This window comes from Carica papaya, chromosome 3 (genome assembly GCF_054855325.1).
Source record: "Carica papaya isolate Zhongbai chromosome 3, ASM5485532v1, whole genome shotgun sequence".
NCBI lineage: Eukaryota > Viridiplantae > Streptophyta > Magnoliopsida > Brassicales > Caricaceae > Carica > Carica papaya.
Genome location: NC_142311.1, coordinates 34775300 through 34795837, shown reverse-complemented (window position 1 = coordinate 34795837; position 20538 = coordinate 34775300). Strand labels below are relative to the sequence as shown.

At 38.5% G+C, this 20538-nt stretch overlaps 1 protein-coding gene across 6 annotated transcripts; it reads right to left on the bottom strand.

The window, feature by feature from the left end:
- Positions 1 to 16435: 16435 nt before the first annotated feature.
- On the bottom strand, positions 16436 to 20057 carry MUG3 (MuDR family transposase). Of its 6 annotated transcripts, XM_088216786.1 has the most exons (4): positions 19906 to 20057; positions 19704 to 19741; positions 19015 to 19113; positions 16436 to 18893 (listed from the first exon to the last, which is right to left on the bottom strand). In XM_088216786.1, exon 4 carries the CDS (start codon positions 18802 to 18804, stop codon positions 16540 to 16542), a length of 2265 nt encoding a protein of 754 aa, XP_088072912.1. In that variant the 5' UTR covers positions 18805 to 18893; positions 19015 to 19113; positions 19704 to 19741; positions 19906 to 20057; the 3' UTR covers positions 16436 to 16539. The 6 variants fall into 6 exon arrangements, with proteins under 6 accessions (XP_088072912.1, XP_088072910.1, XP_088072911.1 ...); XM_088216784.1 differs by lacking the exon at positions 19015 to 19113 and having other exon boundaries at positions 19820 to 20057; XM_088216785.1 differs by lacking the exon at positions 19015 to 19113 and having other exon boundaries at positions 19847 to 20057.
- Between the last annotated feature and the right edge of the window lie 481 nt (positions 20058 to 20538).

Sequence of the window (20538 nt, the reverse complement as noted above, 5' to 3'; positions counted from 1 at the left end):
AGAGAGAAAAGAAAATTTGATGGTATCTTGAGGTAGATATGACAATGGGCCCTTTTGGTTTGGAGTACAAAATAAATATATATATACATATAATATTTTTATGGAAAAGTATTGTTAGAAAAACATAATCTATGAAAATTTAAACACCACACATTTTATTTTATTTCTATTTCATTTCAATTTTATATTTATCCCATCTCATTCAACCTTGATTTTTTTTTTTTGGAAGGGATTGTTACTTAAAAAAGAATTCTTTTGACACGAAAATAGTCGCCAGTTTAAATTAAAAAAATTAAATTTTTATTCAAAGGTACGGTGAAAATTAGCATACGAATTATATCATAATTCTATGTATCGAGATTAGTACGAAGATTAAAGGTAAGATTTAGATGAATTAAATAGAAATTAAAGTAACAAAAATTGTATGTGATTAGTATATTAGTGGGTCGTTTAATTTATCGAGTGAAATATCCATTTAATGTAAATATTATAAATTTGTAACAAAATTGAGAATATTTATTAGGTGGAATGAGGTAGGAGTGGAATACCCATTTATAGAAAATAGAATTAACTTTTAATAAGATTCAAGATCAATCTATGTTATTTGACCTACTAATTATTGATTACAATCTCAATTTTACATATATATATATATATATACATATATATGTCAAATGGGTTAGGTTAGCTAGTACAAAATTACTTTAGGCTAATAATATTGCATTTTTTGGAGCTCAATTTAGTTACTTGAGTTATGAGGTTTTCTTCCATCCATTCTATTTGATTCATTTCAAGATTCGATATAATTTTAAAATAAAAATAAAAATTAATAAAGTAATAATTAATAACCATAAAAAAAATAATCAATATTTATAAAAAATAAAAAATACAAATTAAGTGACTTACAACCTAATTCGAATTCATCCCGTTTAATCTGACAGAGTAATAGTATATAAGAAATTATAAGTCACAAAAAACGCGTTCATTTTCAGAACCTAAAAATTAAAATCTTGCTCCTTAATCGTAGTAAGTGTTAAAAAGAATAATATGTTATTTTCGTAAAAATAAGATTTACACGTAGACAAGAAATTACGTAATTCTTAAAAAATAAAATAAACATCATACACGGTAAATCAAAATTACTATTCTTAATTGACGAAAAAGAAATAGCAAATATGCTCAAGATCTCTTCACAACTCATTGCATACTTTGGTGTAAGATCAAATGGAAACTACTTATAGCAACCATTTTATAAAATCTATCTTACACACATCTCAAATCAAACTTGTTTTATACACTTCAATATTTAACTTGTCTTAAACTCTACATCCTCACACAAAAGCTTTTCTTACACATTACTATAGAACGATAAAATCTTATTAAGAAATTTCTCTCCTCTAATGATTTTTCATTCGAACTCCGAAATTTTTCTCTCAAAACATCGAAGTCTTGCTCTCAGATATTTTCTAAGTTTTTTTTCTTTTTTTCTTTTAGAAAACTTATCGAAGAAAATGAAATTTTGTGATAATACATTTGATCTTAATCCCACAAGTAACAAAGGATGTGGTTTGATTCGATAGAAAATGAAGAATCTTTAATCAAAATAATAGGTAAATCGTTAATTTGGTATTGAACAAAAATCAAGAGAGAGAATTAAAAAAGAAAATTCCAAGTATGAAAAAGAAGAAGCAGAAGAGGCAACATATACATATATATATATATATATGTAGGGATAATAACTAGTGATGATATTAACATTAAGAAGATAGATGCATGATGACACTAAGAAGATAGCATGCAGTCTGTGTTTTCAAATAAAATAGGCAAACTAACCTACATATTTTTATCAGTGTGTATATATATGCATGTATAAATGTATAATTAATCAAAAATCACTTAACAAATTGAAACAATCACCTTAAACATGTACAACCAAGTCATTAATATGAATGAATTAACAATGACCAGAAACTAATGCATGGCCAAGTAGAAAGATATATATATATATATATATATATTGTAGGTTTAATTTGATGACTCAAGGACTATGGCCTGTACATTATTATTAATGCATGAATAAAAGTTACCAAAACATGTGAAACACATAAACAGACAAACCATTCTCTTTTCTCTGTTCCAAATCTTCTTCTCCCTAATTATTTATACCTAAAGTCCTATTAGATTCCAAAAACAAGTACTTTGTTTCCTGTTTCCCAACCTGATTTTCAACATGAGAATCACAACCATTCTAAAAACAAAAACAAGATGATAAAAAATTTTACATATATATAGCAGATCATGTTCATAATATTGTCCTCTTCCCTATCATTAATCTGTCTGCATGATGCAACTTCAAGTTTCATTATTTTCAGATTATCATAATTTCATTGTCTTCTCCAGGCAGCACCAAGCAGCAGCCATGGTGGGATGGGTGTAAATATAGTTACAGCTGCTGATCTGCATATATATATATATATATATATGTGTATGTGTATATATGACAAGTTCAACCAGATCTGACCCACCTCAAATTCTCAGTTTTTCACATGTAAATCTGACCCTTATGGTTGATTTATTCATTTATTTTTTACATGTAAAGTTGACACACAAAATGCTAATACCTGACCCACCAGCAGATTAGATTTAGTTTGGCAAGGACAAAGAAGATGTTATGATGAATTCTGAAGATAGAAAAAGAAGAAGCAGAAGAGGCAAATTTAAAGCTCACTTTTATGCTGTCCCTCTCTTTGTCTCCCTCTCCATTTTCTTCATATCATAACATGCATACAGCTGAAAAAATAAAAGTTATACACAAGTTGTATATTTATAAACATATGTATATATAGATATCTTGTATTCTTTGCAACTTGCTCCAAGAAAAGACACTTAAAAGAAATCAACTCCTCCCCAATTTCCAAGAAGTTGAATATAACAGCTAGACCAAAAAGATGAAGGAAGACCCACTTTTGCAGTCAGATTTTCATATTAAACAAAACACTAATCCATGGAAACATGTCAGAAACATGGAGATTAAAAGATCTTGAAGACTACAGTGAAATCTGTTTTGTGTGTGTGGTATATATATATATATATATTTCATTACCTATTACTCTTGCTGCTTCTAACTTATCATGTGCCATTTCTTCATTCATGATCTTGGCCTCTTCTTACACATATGATATGTGAAGCGGCTGCAAAATGAATCTTGATCATGATCTCACATCATTAACGAAATTAAGCTCTTAGCTAAGTTGGGGGGAATGAAGCCTGGTCCGAAATCATCCAAGAAACGATCTCGAACCTTCACATGAATGATCTCGAACCAGACGACATTCCCCTCAACTGTTGATTCATATGTGTGTGTGTGTATATATATATATACATACATGAGAGAGAGTGAGAGAGCGAAAGAGGAAGAAGAAGAGAGAAAAAGAGCACAAGGGGAAGAGACATAAAGAGATATTAGCAATTGAGTTTTTATGATTTGGCCATGCATTATTTTTTCATGGGGTCCTTATATATCTATATAGTGATGAGGAGAGATTGTCTGATTGGTCACATGACTTGGAGTCCACTTTCTACACCTCCCTCACAATCTACTTAATTGCTTTTCACACTTCGATGGAGCTTAAGGGTAAATTAAAAAAAAATATATACTAATCTGAAAAATATTCCAACAAAAAATTGAATTTTAAGATGAACAAGTTAACCCACTTTCCTTTTTCCTCCGTCATCAATACAGGTTTCTATCAGAAACAATGAAGTCAACCAAAAAAACTGGCATCTTCTTAAATTACCCTCTGAGTTAATTACCCTAAATTTCAACCCAAGAATATTATATATACCTACAGAATACCCAGTAAGCCATATTGCTTAATAATTGACAGTAACTAATGAGATAATTAGTGGGTTTGATTAGTCTAGCCTTGTCATTTATCTCTGTAGTGAAGCAAAGGATATGTCTTTTGCTTGCCACTAAGGTAAAGGGGATATATGATGGAGAGGTAGCAAGATTTCAGAATTGTGAAGCTTAAATTCCAAGCTTAACCTGTTAAAAGTCATATGTTATATTGTACTAATACATGAATAAAAAGAAGAAAAAGAGTAATGAGAGAAAGCAAAAGTTAAATGTAAAAGTTTTTTTTGTGTGCTTAATGACCTGCCAATTTTTGTCTTTACCTTCTAATTTATGTTTAATCACTGGTTTTTTTTATTGGATTACAACTTTTTTATTTCTATTTGCTTTGAAATTAATTAATGGAGGATTATGATATTAATTTCAGTACTTGCATACTTCCATTTCTGTTCATTTCCTTTTCATAACACCAATAAATTAAACCCATGACTTTAGAATGGTTTAAATGTGTAAAAACAAAAAAAAAAAAAGAATTTTACATACTATTTCATATTTAGACCCTCTAATTATTTCTCGTAAACCAACGTATTTTTTCGAAGAATCGGTAAATACATTTGCTGTAAAAAAAAGGGTTGTGATTAAAAATGCTCAATTCTTCACGCTTTTGTTAAGGTTAAGCGATTTTTTTTAAAAATAATTTGTTCAATCCAATTATAGTTATAATATTACGAAATTCTTTGTAACGTTGTAAGATTTGCTTAACTCTTTGCGATTTCATAACACTCCTCACCAAACGATTTTGAGGTTTGAGCATAATTGATATGGAGTTTAAAGAATTTACCGTCAAATTTTCTTGATAATACACGGTAGTAATATCTAAATGTGCAAATGTCGTGAGTTTAAATCTTAAATTTTATTCTATTTTTTAAAAATTAATATATTTAATATAAAATATAATTTTACGAAGATCTCATAATCTTTTAATGTCTCTATTAAAATTAATAACTCAAGTTCGAATATTATCGTAGTTTCGTATAACGCAGAGGATTAGTTTATTCTTTACAAAAATTATTATGATTATATATTCTTCAATCGATGGAATTCAGGTGAAAATACATATTTTTCTCTCAAAAAAATTAGTAAAAACCCAAAAAAACATAATTTACAAACTCTGTTTCTCCATTTATTATCTCTTCTAGCCTTCTTTGAGTTGGCCTGGATTATAGTTTGCATACATCATACATACATACATACATACATATATATATATATATTATTTAACTAATAAATTATAAATTTTTACAATTATTAAGACTGTTAAATTATTATTATTTTTTATTTAATTATTTAATCATAAAACAAACATTCCATGTAACAGCCCCAGAAGATATTAAAATGAAATGAGTATTTAAATATATCAAATGCGGAAGCGAGATCAAAATTTCAGTTAACATCCCTTACACGAAAAACTAAACAAACGTACTTAAAATATAAAAGGTTAAACTAACTAAGAAGGAAAACTCGAAAATAAACTATGCGTATGACTACAGAGTCTCTAGGCATCCCCTTCGTCGTCCTCCTGCGGAACGGGCTCGGGAACCATGTCTTCCTGATATGAAATGGTTAATTAAGGAGTGAGCTACACTAGCCCAGTAAGAACATCACGATATCTCACCGTCACGGAGATAAAGGTGGGTAGAAAACCACAAAAAGACCAATGGAGCATAATTTACAATAAACTCGTTTATTAACAATAAAACCTTTTATCAATAATAAAACTTTTACCATCCACTTACCTTGGTGGAATTTATGAAAACAATATGAGAAAAACAATAACATTATCATAATCATTGAATAATCTAAGCTGTAAAACATAACACTTATCACGCCTCTTGTAATTCAATCATTGTACAACATATCTTTTTTTTCTCATTTACCAGCCTACTAGTATCCATGGGGGTCCCTAGGGGTCCCGCTACCCGTTAACCTTTAACATTCATAATCAGTTTCCAGGGCCGTCCCCATACCCCGTCCGGTATGGGCGCCAAAACCATAAACCTCAATACCCCGTCCGGTATGAGGGTGAAACTGGTCGTCCCCATACCCCGTCCGGTATGGGCGCCAAAACCATAAGATCTCCATACCCCGTCCGGCATGTGAGACCACAATCCCGGTAGGGTTCCCTACGGACCCGGTCCGTCCACCATCTCCCAGGATATCTAGTCAGGCTGACCCCATCATACAATTATCAGTCTACACAATGTTTCATTTCCCTTTTCCTCAATAAGCATCATCAATTCACATTTAAACAAGCAAATCGTAATTCATGCCGAACAGACAACATACAGTATCAGTTCTTCAGTCATTCAACCCATAATTAATAAAAACGTAGTACATGCACACAAATCTGTAAAATGAACACATCAAACCTCATTTTGCATTTAAAGCTGTAAACAGGCCAAATAACAGTAAATCATCAATCACACTAGACTCGGGCTCCATTAGCAACCTTAAGCAATTTCACACATGCGTTAATTCAAGAAATACTGTTTTATCATTTTGAACTTTAATACCGTGATAGGAAATAGGGTGAGGGGTCCTTACTTGTTTTCGGGATCCGAATACGATTCACAGTGCGCCTGCAGGCTGTCCCTAATTTTCCCCTGAATTTTTTCCGGGGAACTGAAACACGCTAACAGTACCTGCACGGGTTCCAAAAAAATCCAAATTAGGCCCAGGGCCTCTTTCGGCCCAAATCGCAACTCCGGCACGGCGGCTCCGCCGTGCTCCGGCGACGGCGCCGCCGCTGGCGGCGGCGAGTCGCCTCGGGTTGACTGTTTTCGGCCGTTTTTGGCCGAATTCGGCCACACTCGCATTGGTCCTTGTCAGAAAACAACCCTAGGGCCCTCGGGGGGCCAAAAAATCACGGAAAAACGGAGCTTACCGGCGGCGGCGCTCTCGGGTACGGCGACTCTCCGGCGAAGTTCGTGTTTTGGTGATTTGGCTTCGGTCAACCTGTAGAGAAAAGAATGGTGATCACGGTGATATAAAAATTGCATCGAACGGAGGCCGGGAAGGGCCTCGTCGGAGGCAAAAACCGAGAGGGGGCGCGGCAGCGCCGCTGGGCTTCGGCCGCGTATTCCGGCCGTTTGGCCGGGATTTCGGCTTCGATTTGGCCATAGGAGGAATCAGTGGGGAAAAACGAGTCGGGGGTATGAAATTTACCTCGATCGGCGGTCGGAAATTTCCCCGGTGCGGCGGCGAGTGGCGGCGGGTGGCGGCAGTCGGCCTCTGGTTCGTCTTCTCCGGCGAGCGGCTGGCGGCTAGGGTTTTTGGTCTGGTGTGGGGGTTCTATTTATAACCCCTTGCCTTTTGATCACAGCCGTTCGTTTCGTTTTAATCTGGGCCGTTCGTTTTTGATTGAATCTGGGCCGTTCGTGCGTTTGAATCTGGGCCGTCCGATCGCGTGATTGATCTGGGCCGTCGGATCGCCAACGTGGCTCCTTTCGGAGTGACGCGATCTTGCCACGTGGCAGGCCCCGGTTGGCCGGGACTGCTGACCGGGCCTGCTGACGTGGCTGCTGACGTGGCCCCCCCCTTTTTTTTTTTTTTTTTTTTTTTTTTTTTCCTCATCCTTTCCGGGTGCTACAACTCTCCCCCCCATAAAGAAATTTGGTCCCCAAATTTGCCTCATTACTCTTGATCAAACAGATGAGGATATTGGGCCCTAAATTCTGATTCCAGCTCCCAAGTCGCCTCCCTAGGCGTGTGGTTCTGCCACAAGACTTTTACAAATGATATTTCCTGGTTACGGAGTATTCTGCTTTCTCGGTCCGTGATACTGACCGGTACTTCTTCATAAGACAAGTCCTCTCGGAGTGAGAGCGGTTCATGAGCCACGACATGAGAAGGGTCCGGATTGTACTTGCGCAGCATAGATACATGAAACACATTGTGAACCCGGGAGAGCTCAGGGGGCAGTGCAAGTCTGTAGGCAGTGGTACCAATCTTGTCTAAGATTTCAAAGGGTCCAATGTATCTGGGGTTTAATTTTCCCCTTCTGCCGAACCTACTAATTCCCTTGAAGGGGGTGACTTTAAGAAACACCCGGTCACCTTTCTCAAAGGTCAGGTCTCTCCTCCGGGTATCAGCATAGCTCTTTTGCCTACTCTGAGCTGTCTGGATGTTCTTCTTGATCTTAACTATCTTGGACGTGGTTTCTTCCACTAAATCCGGGCCAAACAATCTTCTATCGCCCACTTCCTCCCAACAAATCGGTGACCTGCACGGACGCCCGTATAGCGCCTCGTATGGGGCCATGCCGATGCTTGCTTGGTAACTGTTGTTGTAGGCAAACTCTATCAGGGGTAGATGGTCGTCCCAATGGCCTCCGGAGTCAAGGACACAAGCTCGGAGCATATCCTCCAGCGTACGGATTGTCCTCTCTGATTGTCCATCGGTTTGGGGGTGGAAGGCAGTACTGAGGGACAGCTTTGTTCCCATAGCTTGCTGGAAACTATTCCAAAACCGAGAAGTGAATCTGGGATCCCTGTCGGATACCACTGTTACTGGGACCCCATGCAGTCTGACTATTTCCCGGACATACATTCTTGCCAACTTGTCCAACGAATCAGTCATTCTGATGGCCAGGAAGTGGGAAGACTTAGTGAGTCGGTCAACAATTACCCATATGGCATCGTGTCCCGATCGTGCCTTGGGTAGTCCCGATACGAAGTCCATGGTGATGTGTTCCCACTTCCATTCTGGAATCGGTAAAGGCTGAAGCAACCCCCCTGGGCGTTGATGTTCTGCTTTGACCTGCTGACATACCAAGCACTTAGATACAAAGTCGGCTATATCTCTCTTCATCCCATTCCACCAGAATCGGGGACGCATAGTTTGGTACATTTTTGTACTTCCTGGATGCATGGCGAACCTTGAACTATGGGACTCTGTCATGATGTCTCTTTTTAATTCATTGTCGTCTGGGACACACATTCTGTCCTTGAAACGAATCAATCCGTCGGCAGAGATCTGAAATTCTGAGTTCACTCCCTGTTCTGCATCCTTCTTGCGGTTTACTAGGGCGGAGTCGATTGACTGGGCTTCCTTTATTCTTTGGATTAGCTCGGGTTGGACTGCTAGGTGGCTCAAACATGTGGCCCTCTTCAGATCTTGCAGTTGAACCTGCTGCGTAGCCCCAATGGACCTGCATTCCGAAACCATCAGATGGGCTAGGGTGCCTGCACTCTTCCTACTGAGGGCATCGGCTACTACGTTGCCCTTACCTGGATGGTATAGGATGTCACAATCATAGTCCTTGAGGAGTTCCATCCACCTTCTCTGACGCATGTTGAGATCCTTCTGAGTGAAGATGTGCTTCAAGCTCTTATGATCGGTGTAGATCTGAAAGGTCTCTCCATACAAATAATGGCGCCAGATTTTCAAGGCGTGTATGATTGCGGCAAGCTCCAAATCATGGGTAGGATAGTTCTTCTCATGATTCTTTAGCTGTCTAGACCCATATGCTATAACCTTTCCATGCTGCATCAGGACACAACCCAGGCCCAGATAGGAGGCATCACTATAAACTGTATACCCTCCTGATCCACTCGGTAGAGCCAGCACGGGTGCAGTAGTCAGTCGCTTCTTCAATTCTGAAAAACTCCTTTCGCAGTTCTCATTCCAATCAAACTTTGCATTCTTCTTTGTGAGTCGGGTTAGAGGGGCCGCTAGACTGGAGAACCCTTCGACAAACCGGCGGTAATAACCCGCCATCCCTAGGAAACTGCGAATTTCCTTAACTGTTGTCAGCCTTTTCCAACCAAGTACCGCTTCAACCTTTTCGGGGTTCACCGACACCCCTTCCTTCGATATAACATGTCCTAGGAAGGCGGTTTGCTCGAGCCAAAATCCACACTTGCTCAACTTTGCATACAACTTCTTTTCCCTGAGTACCTGGAGGACTTGGGCAAGATGATGAGCATGTTCTTCTCTACTTTTTGAGTAGACTAAGATATCATCGATGAACACGATGACAAATTTATCCAAGAACTCTCTGAAGATTCTGTTCATTAGATCCATAAAGATGGCCGGGGCGTTGGTTAGCCCAAACGGCATAACCAGGAACTCATAGTGTCCGTACCTGGTTCGGAATGCCGTCTTGGGGATGTCTTCTGCTCTCACTTTTACCTGATGGTAACCTGATCGTAGATCTATTTTAGAAAAGACCTGTGCACCCTGCAACTGATCGAAAAGGTCATCAATCCGGGGGAGAGGGTACTTGTTTTTAATTGTTACCTTGTTTATCCTTCTATAATCAATACACAGTCTCAACGTTCTATCTCCTTTCTTTGCAAAAGTAACCCCGGCACCCCATGGGGAAATGCTGTGTCTAATGAAGCCACTGTTTTGTAGCTCAGTGATTTGTTTCCTTAGCTCTTCCATCTCGATGCGGCTCATTCGGTAAGGAGCTACCGAGATGGGTTGGGTTCCTGGCTGTAAGTCTATGGTGAACTCGACCTCTCTGTCCCCTGGTAGACCGGGCAGTTCATCCGGAAATACGTCTGGAAAGTCTCGGACTACTGGAATCTCTTGGATACAAACTTCCTTCTTGGGTTTACCTAGTTAGGGAAAATACAATATCAACGCACTGGGAATTAAGAAGAAAAGAATTTGTCATTAGGGAGAATCAGTACCGAATAATTTTATTAACTTGTAAATGGCTCCTCGTTGGGAGGATTAAATACAATCTTTTTATTAAAGCAGTCTATGGTGGCGTGATACGCCGCCAGCCAATCCATTCCTAGGATTACATCAAAATCCCCTGTGTCTAACCCTATCAGGTCTACCCTCAATTTCCTATCTGCTATCTCCACGGCACATGCCCTGTAGACAACCTCTCCTAGTAATGTCTCCCCCCCAGCGGTAGATACAAACAATAATGAATCAAGTCTATCAGGTGGTACACAAATTTTGGAAGCAAGAACATGTGAAATAAAAGAATGTGATGCACCAGTATCAAACAAAATATGAGCAATGTGGCCAGAGATAGTATACATACCATGTACCACGTCCGGGTCTGCATCGGCATCCTTCTGGGTAAGGTTGTAAACTCTGCCCTGGATTGGAGGCCTCCCTTGATTCTGGTTCCTAGGACACTCCCTCGCATAGTGCTGGGCACTGCCGCATATGCGACAGGTGTTGTTGAGGCGGTAGCAGGGTCGGTCCCCATGATCCCTGCCGCAGTACTGGCAGATCTTCTCACGAGCTGCCCCCATAGCCTGAGGAGGGCCCTGAGCGGCAGGCCTGGGTCTCTTGCTGGGTTGGACCGGCATGGTAGGCGCTGGCCTGCGGAGCGGGGCTGAAGGTCGAGAACTTCCCGCTAGCTGAGGGCGGGTGTCGAAGCTCCTTTCTATGATCTGCGCCTTTGCCAGGACTGCCGAATATGTCTCGAGCTCCATCACCAACAAGTGCTGTCTGATCGCCGGGCGGAGACCCCACTGGAATTTCCTGGCCTTTCGGCCCTCATCCAACAATGTCTCCGGGGCATGTCGGCCCAGCTCCAGGAACTTGCGGGCATACTCCGACACTGTCATATTACCCTGGACCAACTGAGCAAATTCAATTTCCTTTAAATGTTGGATGTGCTTAGGGAGATACTCCGCATGGAAAGCCGCTAGGAACTGCTCCCAAGTAACTGGTACAGGCAGGGTGGCCCGCTTGAGCTCCCACCAGCGTACTGCTTCCCCTACCAGCATGTAGGAGGCAATGGCAGCCCTCTGCTCAGGAATTACTCCCAAGGTCTCAAAGGCTCTCTCAGTCTCCGCCAGCCAGTATTGGGCCTCTTCAAAAGAGGATCCCCCCGAAAAAGTAGAAGGGTTCAGTCTCCTGTACCTCTCTATGAAGCCAGGGTCGATCAAGGAGGGAGCGGGGTCCCGAGGTAGAGGGACTGGGGCCGGCTGAGGGTGAACTGGGGGACCCTGTGGTGGCGCTTGCTGATGGGGTGGGGGCACTGGAATGTGCTGTGGCGGTACCTGTTGGTACCGTGGCTGTGGTACCGGGTCGTACCGCGGCTGTGGTGCCGGGTGGTACTGTGGAGGAACAGGCTCCTGCCGGGGTGGCTCGGGATCAGCCTGCTGTAACGGGGGCTCAACCTGCGCTAGCGGAGGAGGTCCGGGTAACTCTCTTCTCTCCTCTTGCCTTCGCTGAGCAGCTACGAGAGCTTCCACCATCTCATATAATCTGTCCAAATCCTCCCGAAGCGAATTATCTTGGGCCGCTCGGTTTAGTGGGGGCCTTCCTCTCCTCATTTCTGTGTACCTGCATTTACAAGGAATGGTTGAGTAACGACCAATCGGTGAGTATTTCTTTAAAGGACTATAGTGTAAGGGATGGGTCCGAGGAAATGCGGCTCTAATACCAACTGTAACAGCCCCGGAAGATATTAAAATGAAATGAGTATTTAAATATATCAAATGCGGAAGCGAGATCAAAATTTCAGTTAACATCCCTTACACGAAAAACTAAACAAACGTACTTAAAATATAAAAGGTTAAACTAACTAAGAAAGAAAACTCGAAAATAAACTATGCGTATGACTACAGAGTCTCTAGGCATCCCCTTCGTCGTCCTCCTGCGGAACGGGCTCGGGAACCATGTCTTCCTGATCTGAAATGGTTAATTAAGGAGTGAGCTACACTAGCCCAGTAAGAACATCACGATATCTCACCGTCACGGAGATAAAGGTGGGTAGAAAACCACAAAAAGACCAATGGAGCATAATTTACAATAAACTCGTTTATTAACAACAAAACCTTTTATCAATAATAAAACTTTTACCATCCACTTACCTTGGTGGAATTTATGAAAACAATATGAGAAAAACAATAACATTATCATAATCATTGAATAATCTAAGCTGTAAAACATAACACTTATCACGCCTCTTGTAATTCAATCATTGTACAACATATCTTTTTTTTCTCATTTACCAGCCTACTAGTATCCATGGGGGTCCCTAGGGGTCCCGCTACCCGTTAACCTTTAACATTCATAATCAGTTTCCAGGGCCGTCCCCATACCCCGTCCGGTATGGGCGCCAAAACCATAAACCTCAATACCCCGTCCGGTATGAGGGTGAAACTGGTCGTCCCCATACCCCGTCCGGTATGGGCGCCAAAACCATAAGATCTCCATACCCCGTCCGGCATGTGAGACCACAATCCCGGTAGGGTTCCCTACGGACCCGGTCCGTCCACCATCTCCCAGGATATCTAGTCAGGCTGACCCCATCATACAATTATCAGTCTACACAATGTTTCATTTCCCTTTTCCTCAATAAGCATCATCAATTCACATTTAAACAAGCAAATCGTAATTCATGCCGAACAGACAACATACAGTATCAGTTCTTCAGTCATTCAACCCATAATTAATAAAAACGTAGTACATGCACACAAATCTGTAAAATGAACACATCAAACCTCATTTTGCATTTAAAGCTGTAAACAGGCCAAATAACAGTAAATCATCAATCACACTAGACTCGGGCTCCATTAGCAACCTTAAGCAATTTCACACATGCGTTAATTCAAGAAATACTGTTTTATCATTTTGAACTTTAATACCGTGATAGGAAATAGGGTGAGGGGTCCTTACTTGTTTTCGGGATCCGAATACGATTCACAGTGCGCCTGCAGGCTGTCCCTAATTTTCCCCTGAATTTTTTCCGGGGAACTGAAACACGCTAACAGTACCTGCACGGGTTCCAAAAAAATCCAAATTAGGCCCAGGGCCTCTTTCGGCCCAAATCGCAACTCCGGCACGGCGGCTCCGCCGTGCTCCGGCGACGGCGCCGCCGCTGGCGGCGGCGAGTCGCCTCGGGTTGACTGTTTTCGGCCGTTTTTGGCCGAATTCGGCCACACTCGCATTGGTCCTTGTCAGAAAACAACCCTAGGGCCCTCGGGGGGCCAAAAAATCACGGAAAAACGGAGCTTACCGGCTGGCGGCTAGGGTTTTTGGTCTGGTGTGGGGGTTCTATTTATAACCCCTTGCCTTTTGATCACAGCCGTTCGTTTCGTTTTAATCTGGGCCGTTCGTTTTTGATTGAATCTGGGCCGTCCGTGCGTTTGAATCTGGGCCGTCCGATCGCGTGATTGATCTGGGCCGTCGGATCGCACCCACGCGGATCGCCAACGTGGCTCCTTTCGGAGTGACGCGATCTTGCCACGTGGCAGGCCCCGGTTGGCCGGGACTGCTGACCGGGCCTGCTGACGTGGCTGCTGACGTGGCCCCCCCCCCTCTTTCTTTTTTTTTTTTTTTTTTTTTTTTTTTTTTTTTTTTTTTTTTTTTTTTTCCTCCTCCTTTCCGGGTGCTACATTCCATTTCAGTCATGATTGAGATAATCAACTGTATATGATTCCAGTAGCAAATCAGAGTATACATACATATATACATACAAGACATAAAAAGCAAAGACAGCCAAGTTATTACAATTATTATCAGACCCATTTCAGCAAATATATATATATATATATTATTATTATTATTATATATGAGATCCAGCTAAGTTTTCACATTCCTATGGACATTAGCCATTATGGATTACCACCATAAAATTCACATATATATATTATATTATATTATTATATCTATACATATTATCAACAAAAGCTTTACATATATTATATTATATTATATTATATATTTATATATATTATCAACAAAAGCATAAGAAATTACTTATTTCTGTACGGCTGGCTGGCCCCAGAAATCTGCATTAGTTGAAGAAAAGAAAAACCAATTTGTAACAAGTTTTAATGCAAAATATGGAGTCAAAATCTGCTTTTTGGGACCTTGTTTTGGAAAACCCATGATATAATATATACATACATACATACATACATATCAATATATATATATATATATATTTCAACATCAATATATTAATCAGCTCACCAATCAATTAAAGAAGAAAACACAAGAGAAAAGCAAATGGAATCATTACCCCTATATATATATATATATGTAAAAAATTATATTATAACCAAAAAAGATTAAGCTTAAAGTCAAAGCACCTTTTAGCATAGCATTGTGTTTCCACATTTCAAGCATGCATGTTTTGATTGAGGGATTAGTTTTTCTTATTATACAAACACTTATATACATGTATATGTATATATATATATATATACATACATGTATATGTAGTATAAAGTAGATTCATAAGTAATTTCCATAATCACATAACAAAATTAGGACCCATCTATCAAGTACAAACACACTTCTAATTGTTAAAAGGAGCAAAAAAAAAAAAAAAAAAAAAATTAACCTTGTAGTTAGAACCTTATATTTTAATTAAATTTAAAATATATTTATTTTTGAATATTATATTATTAATAAAAAATTATTTTAAAAATAATTTAATTAATATTTATGTTTTAAATTATAGTAAATTATTTTAAAAAAATTTAAATTTGATATAAATTTATTTTTAAAAAATTTAAATTATTTTTACGTACAAAAAAAACCTAATAAATATTTATTTATTTATTTTTAAAAATTATATATATTAAATTTTTATTGACATTATTAACATATTTACTATATATATCACTAGATTTAACACGTGATATTAATTTAAATATTTTTTTTTTATCTCTATACTATTTTATTTTATTCAATTTAATTTTCTCATGTTTCTCTAACCCTTAGGGTTGTGCATCTGTTCAAAACGAGATATATATATATACACACATACATACAAATGGCATTTTATATTAAAGTTTTGAGTTTTATTGTGTATTTTTCTAGACCCACCTCGTCCTCCTAAACGATGACATTTTGTTAGTACATTCGGTACAAGTGAAAGTCAATAATATTTACTTAATGCTCCTACTAATAACATCGAGTAAACATTGTTGACTTCCATTTGCACTGCACGCAGAATGAAACGTCATCGTTTTAGGACAACGAGGCGGCTCTAGAAAAAACATACAATAAAAATTTAAACTTTAATATAAATTTTATTTCTACACTCTGGAATATATTATAAGTTAAAGAAAATAAGAATTGATTAGTTTTTGAGATTACATTAAACGAGATTGATTTGTAGAATTCAAACGATGATATATAAAACGATGAAAAACATTCTGAACTTCGTGTTACTATTTTTTATTATATAGTATTTTAATAAAATAAATTTAACAAAATATCGAGCTTTAAAATAAATATATTTGGACCGCTAAGACCATAATTAAAATTGATATACGGATTAGCTAATTAGTATATAAGTAATTAATTATATCTCCATAAACCTAATATTCCAGTCAACATTTTGACCTATGACATATCTAATCAGTCATATATTGCCATTTGCAAATTTTTGCAGTTTTATGAGAAGTAAATTACTCAGAAATTCAATTCACTTTATATTAAACTTAATTCTCTGTGTTTTACCAACTTTAATGCTCATTCCTTCTACAGTCCCCTTAGTAGCCCACAAGTTGCCTTCTCCCAGTGATTTACCTTCATTTATGATTAAATTATGTAAATTTATTTATATTTTTAAATTTAAAATGATAAAAAAAATAGTTGATATATATTTTTTTTTTATAAGTAATTTTATTTTTAAATCGACTGTACATTTTTATATATTCTCGATATAAAATTTGTAACTAGATCTACATAGAAACCGGACATGTCGTTCTAAAATGTCCAGCCTGATTGCACCGGCTACAATGCACCGCTCGCTTGTTGCTACCACTGGTCTCCAACCGATGTCTTCTTTTTCTGTGCCATCCCGGAGGCCGAGCTGATTTGGGCGGCCTTATAATCATATTATCTCCAACATCTTCTTTCTTATCCTTCCACAAACGTTTATCAGGAACTGGGTATATTGACTGCGAGTAAGCCCTTCGATAATTCGCTACTGTGAAGCAACTCTCTGTAAATCTATAAACATTCTGCCTGCAACAAAGTAGAGCTGCTACAGCATGTGTGCAGGGCAATCCCCACAGCTGCCATCCGCGACATAAACAATGTCGAATACGAATATCTACTAAGAAACTTCCATTGTCAGTTATAACTTGGAATTCTGCTTCATTTGCTTTGATAACTTGATAAGCCTGTGCTAGTTCCACAGCTTCAAATACATGTCTTTCTGCGGAAGGCACCAGCGTCCCAGTCCACTGCAGGCTTGTTTCGCGACGTTTGTTGAAGGAACTCATCATTTGCCTACGGATACTCTCTATCATTTGAATGATAGGAAGGCCTGAGGTTTCGGATATCCAAGTATTAAGTGATTCGACTACGTTGTCAGTTAGGTGTCCGAACCTTTTTCCTTCAAAATGTGATGTTGCCCATAAGGTATAAGGAATGTTTTGAATCCACAAGGCTGCAGTTGGTGATATGTGTTGAATTTCAAGGATTTTTGTTTCGAATTCGATGACTGTGAGAGCAGCTGCAGCTTCCCAAAAAAGGGGAAGTAGTATTGAATTGTTGAATTCCTTGTGGAAACTTTCAGCCAGATAATGTAAGCAGAATCCATGGAATGCAGTTGGGAAGTTGGCTTCTACGCCATCCACGATACATCTCTTCCGGTTTGATAAAATTGTGAGCTTTGGCATGTTATCTGTGTTGATCTCGAGCAGCTTATGTAACTCGAAGAGGAACCACGTCCAGTTATCATCATTTTCCTCATCAACCACTGCAAATGCTAAAGGAAAAACAGCACCTTCTCCATCAAAACCAGTGGCAAGAAGTATGCTGCCAAGGTCCTTGCTTTTCAAACAAGTTTTATCAAGTCCAATGAGGGGTCGGCAGGCATTTAGGAACCCATAGATTGATGCTTGAAAGGAAATAAATAAGTGCTGAAAACTGCCATCATTAGGGTTGCTATAAACCAGTGCAATGCTCCCAGGATTTGCTTTTTGAACTTGATCACAATACTGAGGAAGAAGGCGATAATCTTCCTCGAATGAGCCGCGAATAGCAGCCATGATCCGTTCTTTTCCCCTCCAGGCTTGCTTGTATGATAGTGTAATCCCATGAACCCGGTGAATTTCTTCGAGTATCTCCTTTGGTTTGCATTGGGGATTTTGCTTGATATGTTCTGCCAATGTATCTGCAACCCATTGAACTGAGGCTTGTTGATGACCCAAATGTGCAATCCCAACACAAGTATGATGGTCATGGATAGTCCTAATTGAGAAGGTAGGAAGCCCTGGAAGCTTAGCAGCATGGATTCGCCAAGGACATCCTTCTGTTGCACATTTAGCTGTGAAACGAGTCTTGTCTGACTTGAAAGTCTGGACCTCAAACCGCAGAGCAATTGCAGCATTTCTCACTGCCCTCCGGCAGCTCTTTGCATCAGGGAACTCTTGTCCAATTGTCAATTCATGGTTCTCCATTTGAGCTAAAGATCGGATTTGAAGGACAGGAGGATCTAACACTAACTCAGCCTGCTCAACACTTTCTGTTGTCACTACATTACTCCTCTCCTGATTTTCCTCCATATTTACATCTACATTCTCAGCAACATCCTGGTTTCCGAAACCAACATTGGTCATTTCATGATTCTCTGACAAAGCCAAGTGATGACTAAGAGCGAGTTGATTATCATAGGCCTGAATATCGCCATTAAGGTTGTTAACACCAGCAGGATTATCAACTCTATCTAAATATTCTCCATCATCTTTAACCTGATGAATGTATGGATTTTGAGGAGCTATGTGATTCTCCTTGGTATAACCAAGCTCTAGTCCATCACCATTTGCATGTTCCCAACCCAAGTTGGGGTTACCGTGAGTACCCATATGCAAGTCACCCGAACCTGAATTATGACTCGAATCCATAGCCAAATTGTGATCATGTCCAATCCCCTCATACCCATCTGCCACTAATGATGAATCCAAATTTTGCTCGACTGGCAACTTTGAATTTGCCATAACTATTCAAACAATCAATCACAGTTACCACAATTTCCAGTACTATCCAGAAGAGACCTCCACCCACAATGTGTATGCATCAAGAAGACCTGTTAATGTGATAAAATATATGTGAATCAACATCTTCATTTTCCTCTAAGAACTGAAAATACACAATACAGACAAGCTTGTAATAGTAGGAGAACATAAAAACACTACACTAAACTATACCATTATCCAAATCTTCATTCCATTCAGTGAAAAATCAGGAGAAAAATGAATCCAATATGCCCCAGTTTTCTTTTGATGCTTGGATTCCAAGCAACCAAGCTTTCAAAAAAATAACAAATAAACATAAGAAAAACAAGAGCAGGCAAGTGAAAATCATAGAACAGATTTTCCCATCATAAAAGACAAATAAATAAACATGATACATATCAACACTTATAACCCCTAATTACAGCTATCCAAACTTTGAGTCCTAAAGATCTCACTTTTTGTTTTGGTTCCTGTTTCTATTTTCCCGTTAGTTGTTGTTAATCATATGAGTGAGAGTTTAATTACACTAATTCAAAACACAACCTTAGTTACATTGCAGTTTCTTGTCATTTAAGTATATCCTCGTTTCGTCAACCTCAGTTTTCTCAGCAACCAAACAGAGCGCAACGGCCGAGAAAAAAACAACCCGGAACTCTCGACCGAAGCCCAATGCCACTAAATTTCGCAACATTAGTTTCTTTCACAACTTTTTTTAAGGAATAAAAGAACAAAACATGCAACATGGGTGTCGGACACACTTATTTTCTTCTTGCGTTTTCCTTCTCTTTTTCTCAGCAACCAAACAAAAACGAGTTTGTCCATAATAAACACGAAAACGATAACAAATTCCCAAAAAAAAAAATAATAATAATAGAACTCACGTTAAAACGAGACTCATTCAGGAATTCAACAACCCAACCTGCAGAAAAAATGAAACTCATCAAAAACAGAGAGTTAACAAACTAAAAACAAAAAAAGAAAAAGGAACAGGAAAAACCGGCGATAAGAAATTGATTAAACGAACATCAAAAGAAGACCCATAAAAAGTTTGATCAAGTGGGTGATCAGAGGTAAGAGCATTACTGTTCAGGGGTTGAGAAATTTGAATAAGGAGAGAGAGAGAAGATGAGGATTAAGTTAAGAGCTTGGCGGGGTGGAGGGTGTTAAAGGGAAAAGCTTGAAAAGAGAAGGGTAAAGAAAGGGAAGAGGCAAAAGGGGCACCGACCTAGGGTTCAAAGTTTGAGGGTATTTATGTCATTTCCTTCCTGACTCTCCTTCCTATATTTTAGAAAAGCCCCAAAATACCCTTCTCCTCATAACCAACCGATGTGCATATACATATATATATTCAGTGGGTCCCACTGGAAGACTATCATACTATCGGACGCCCATTGATTAATGACTGAAATTAACATAAAGTTAAGTTATAATTAGAGGTTAAATTAAGGTAACTTTAAAATAAATTTCTTTATAATTAAATGGTTATTACTTTTAATTTTTTATATCAGAATTTGAATTTAAGATATAACGATATATATATAAATATGTATATTTTTTTTCTGTTTTAGGCATGATTATATTAGTGTAATTCTAAATTTAAAAAAAAAATTTACAAAAAGTTATTCCTTTAATTTTTTTCACGTGAAAAAAAATTAATTAATAAATATCTAATACTTAATAATTACATATTAAGCTACAGTTATTATAAAATATTTT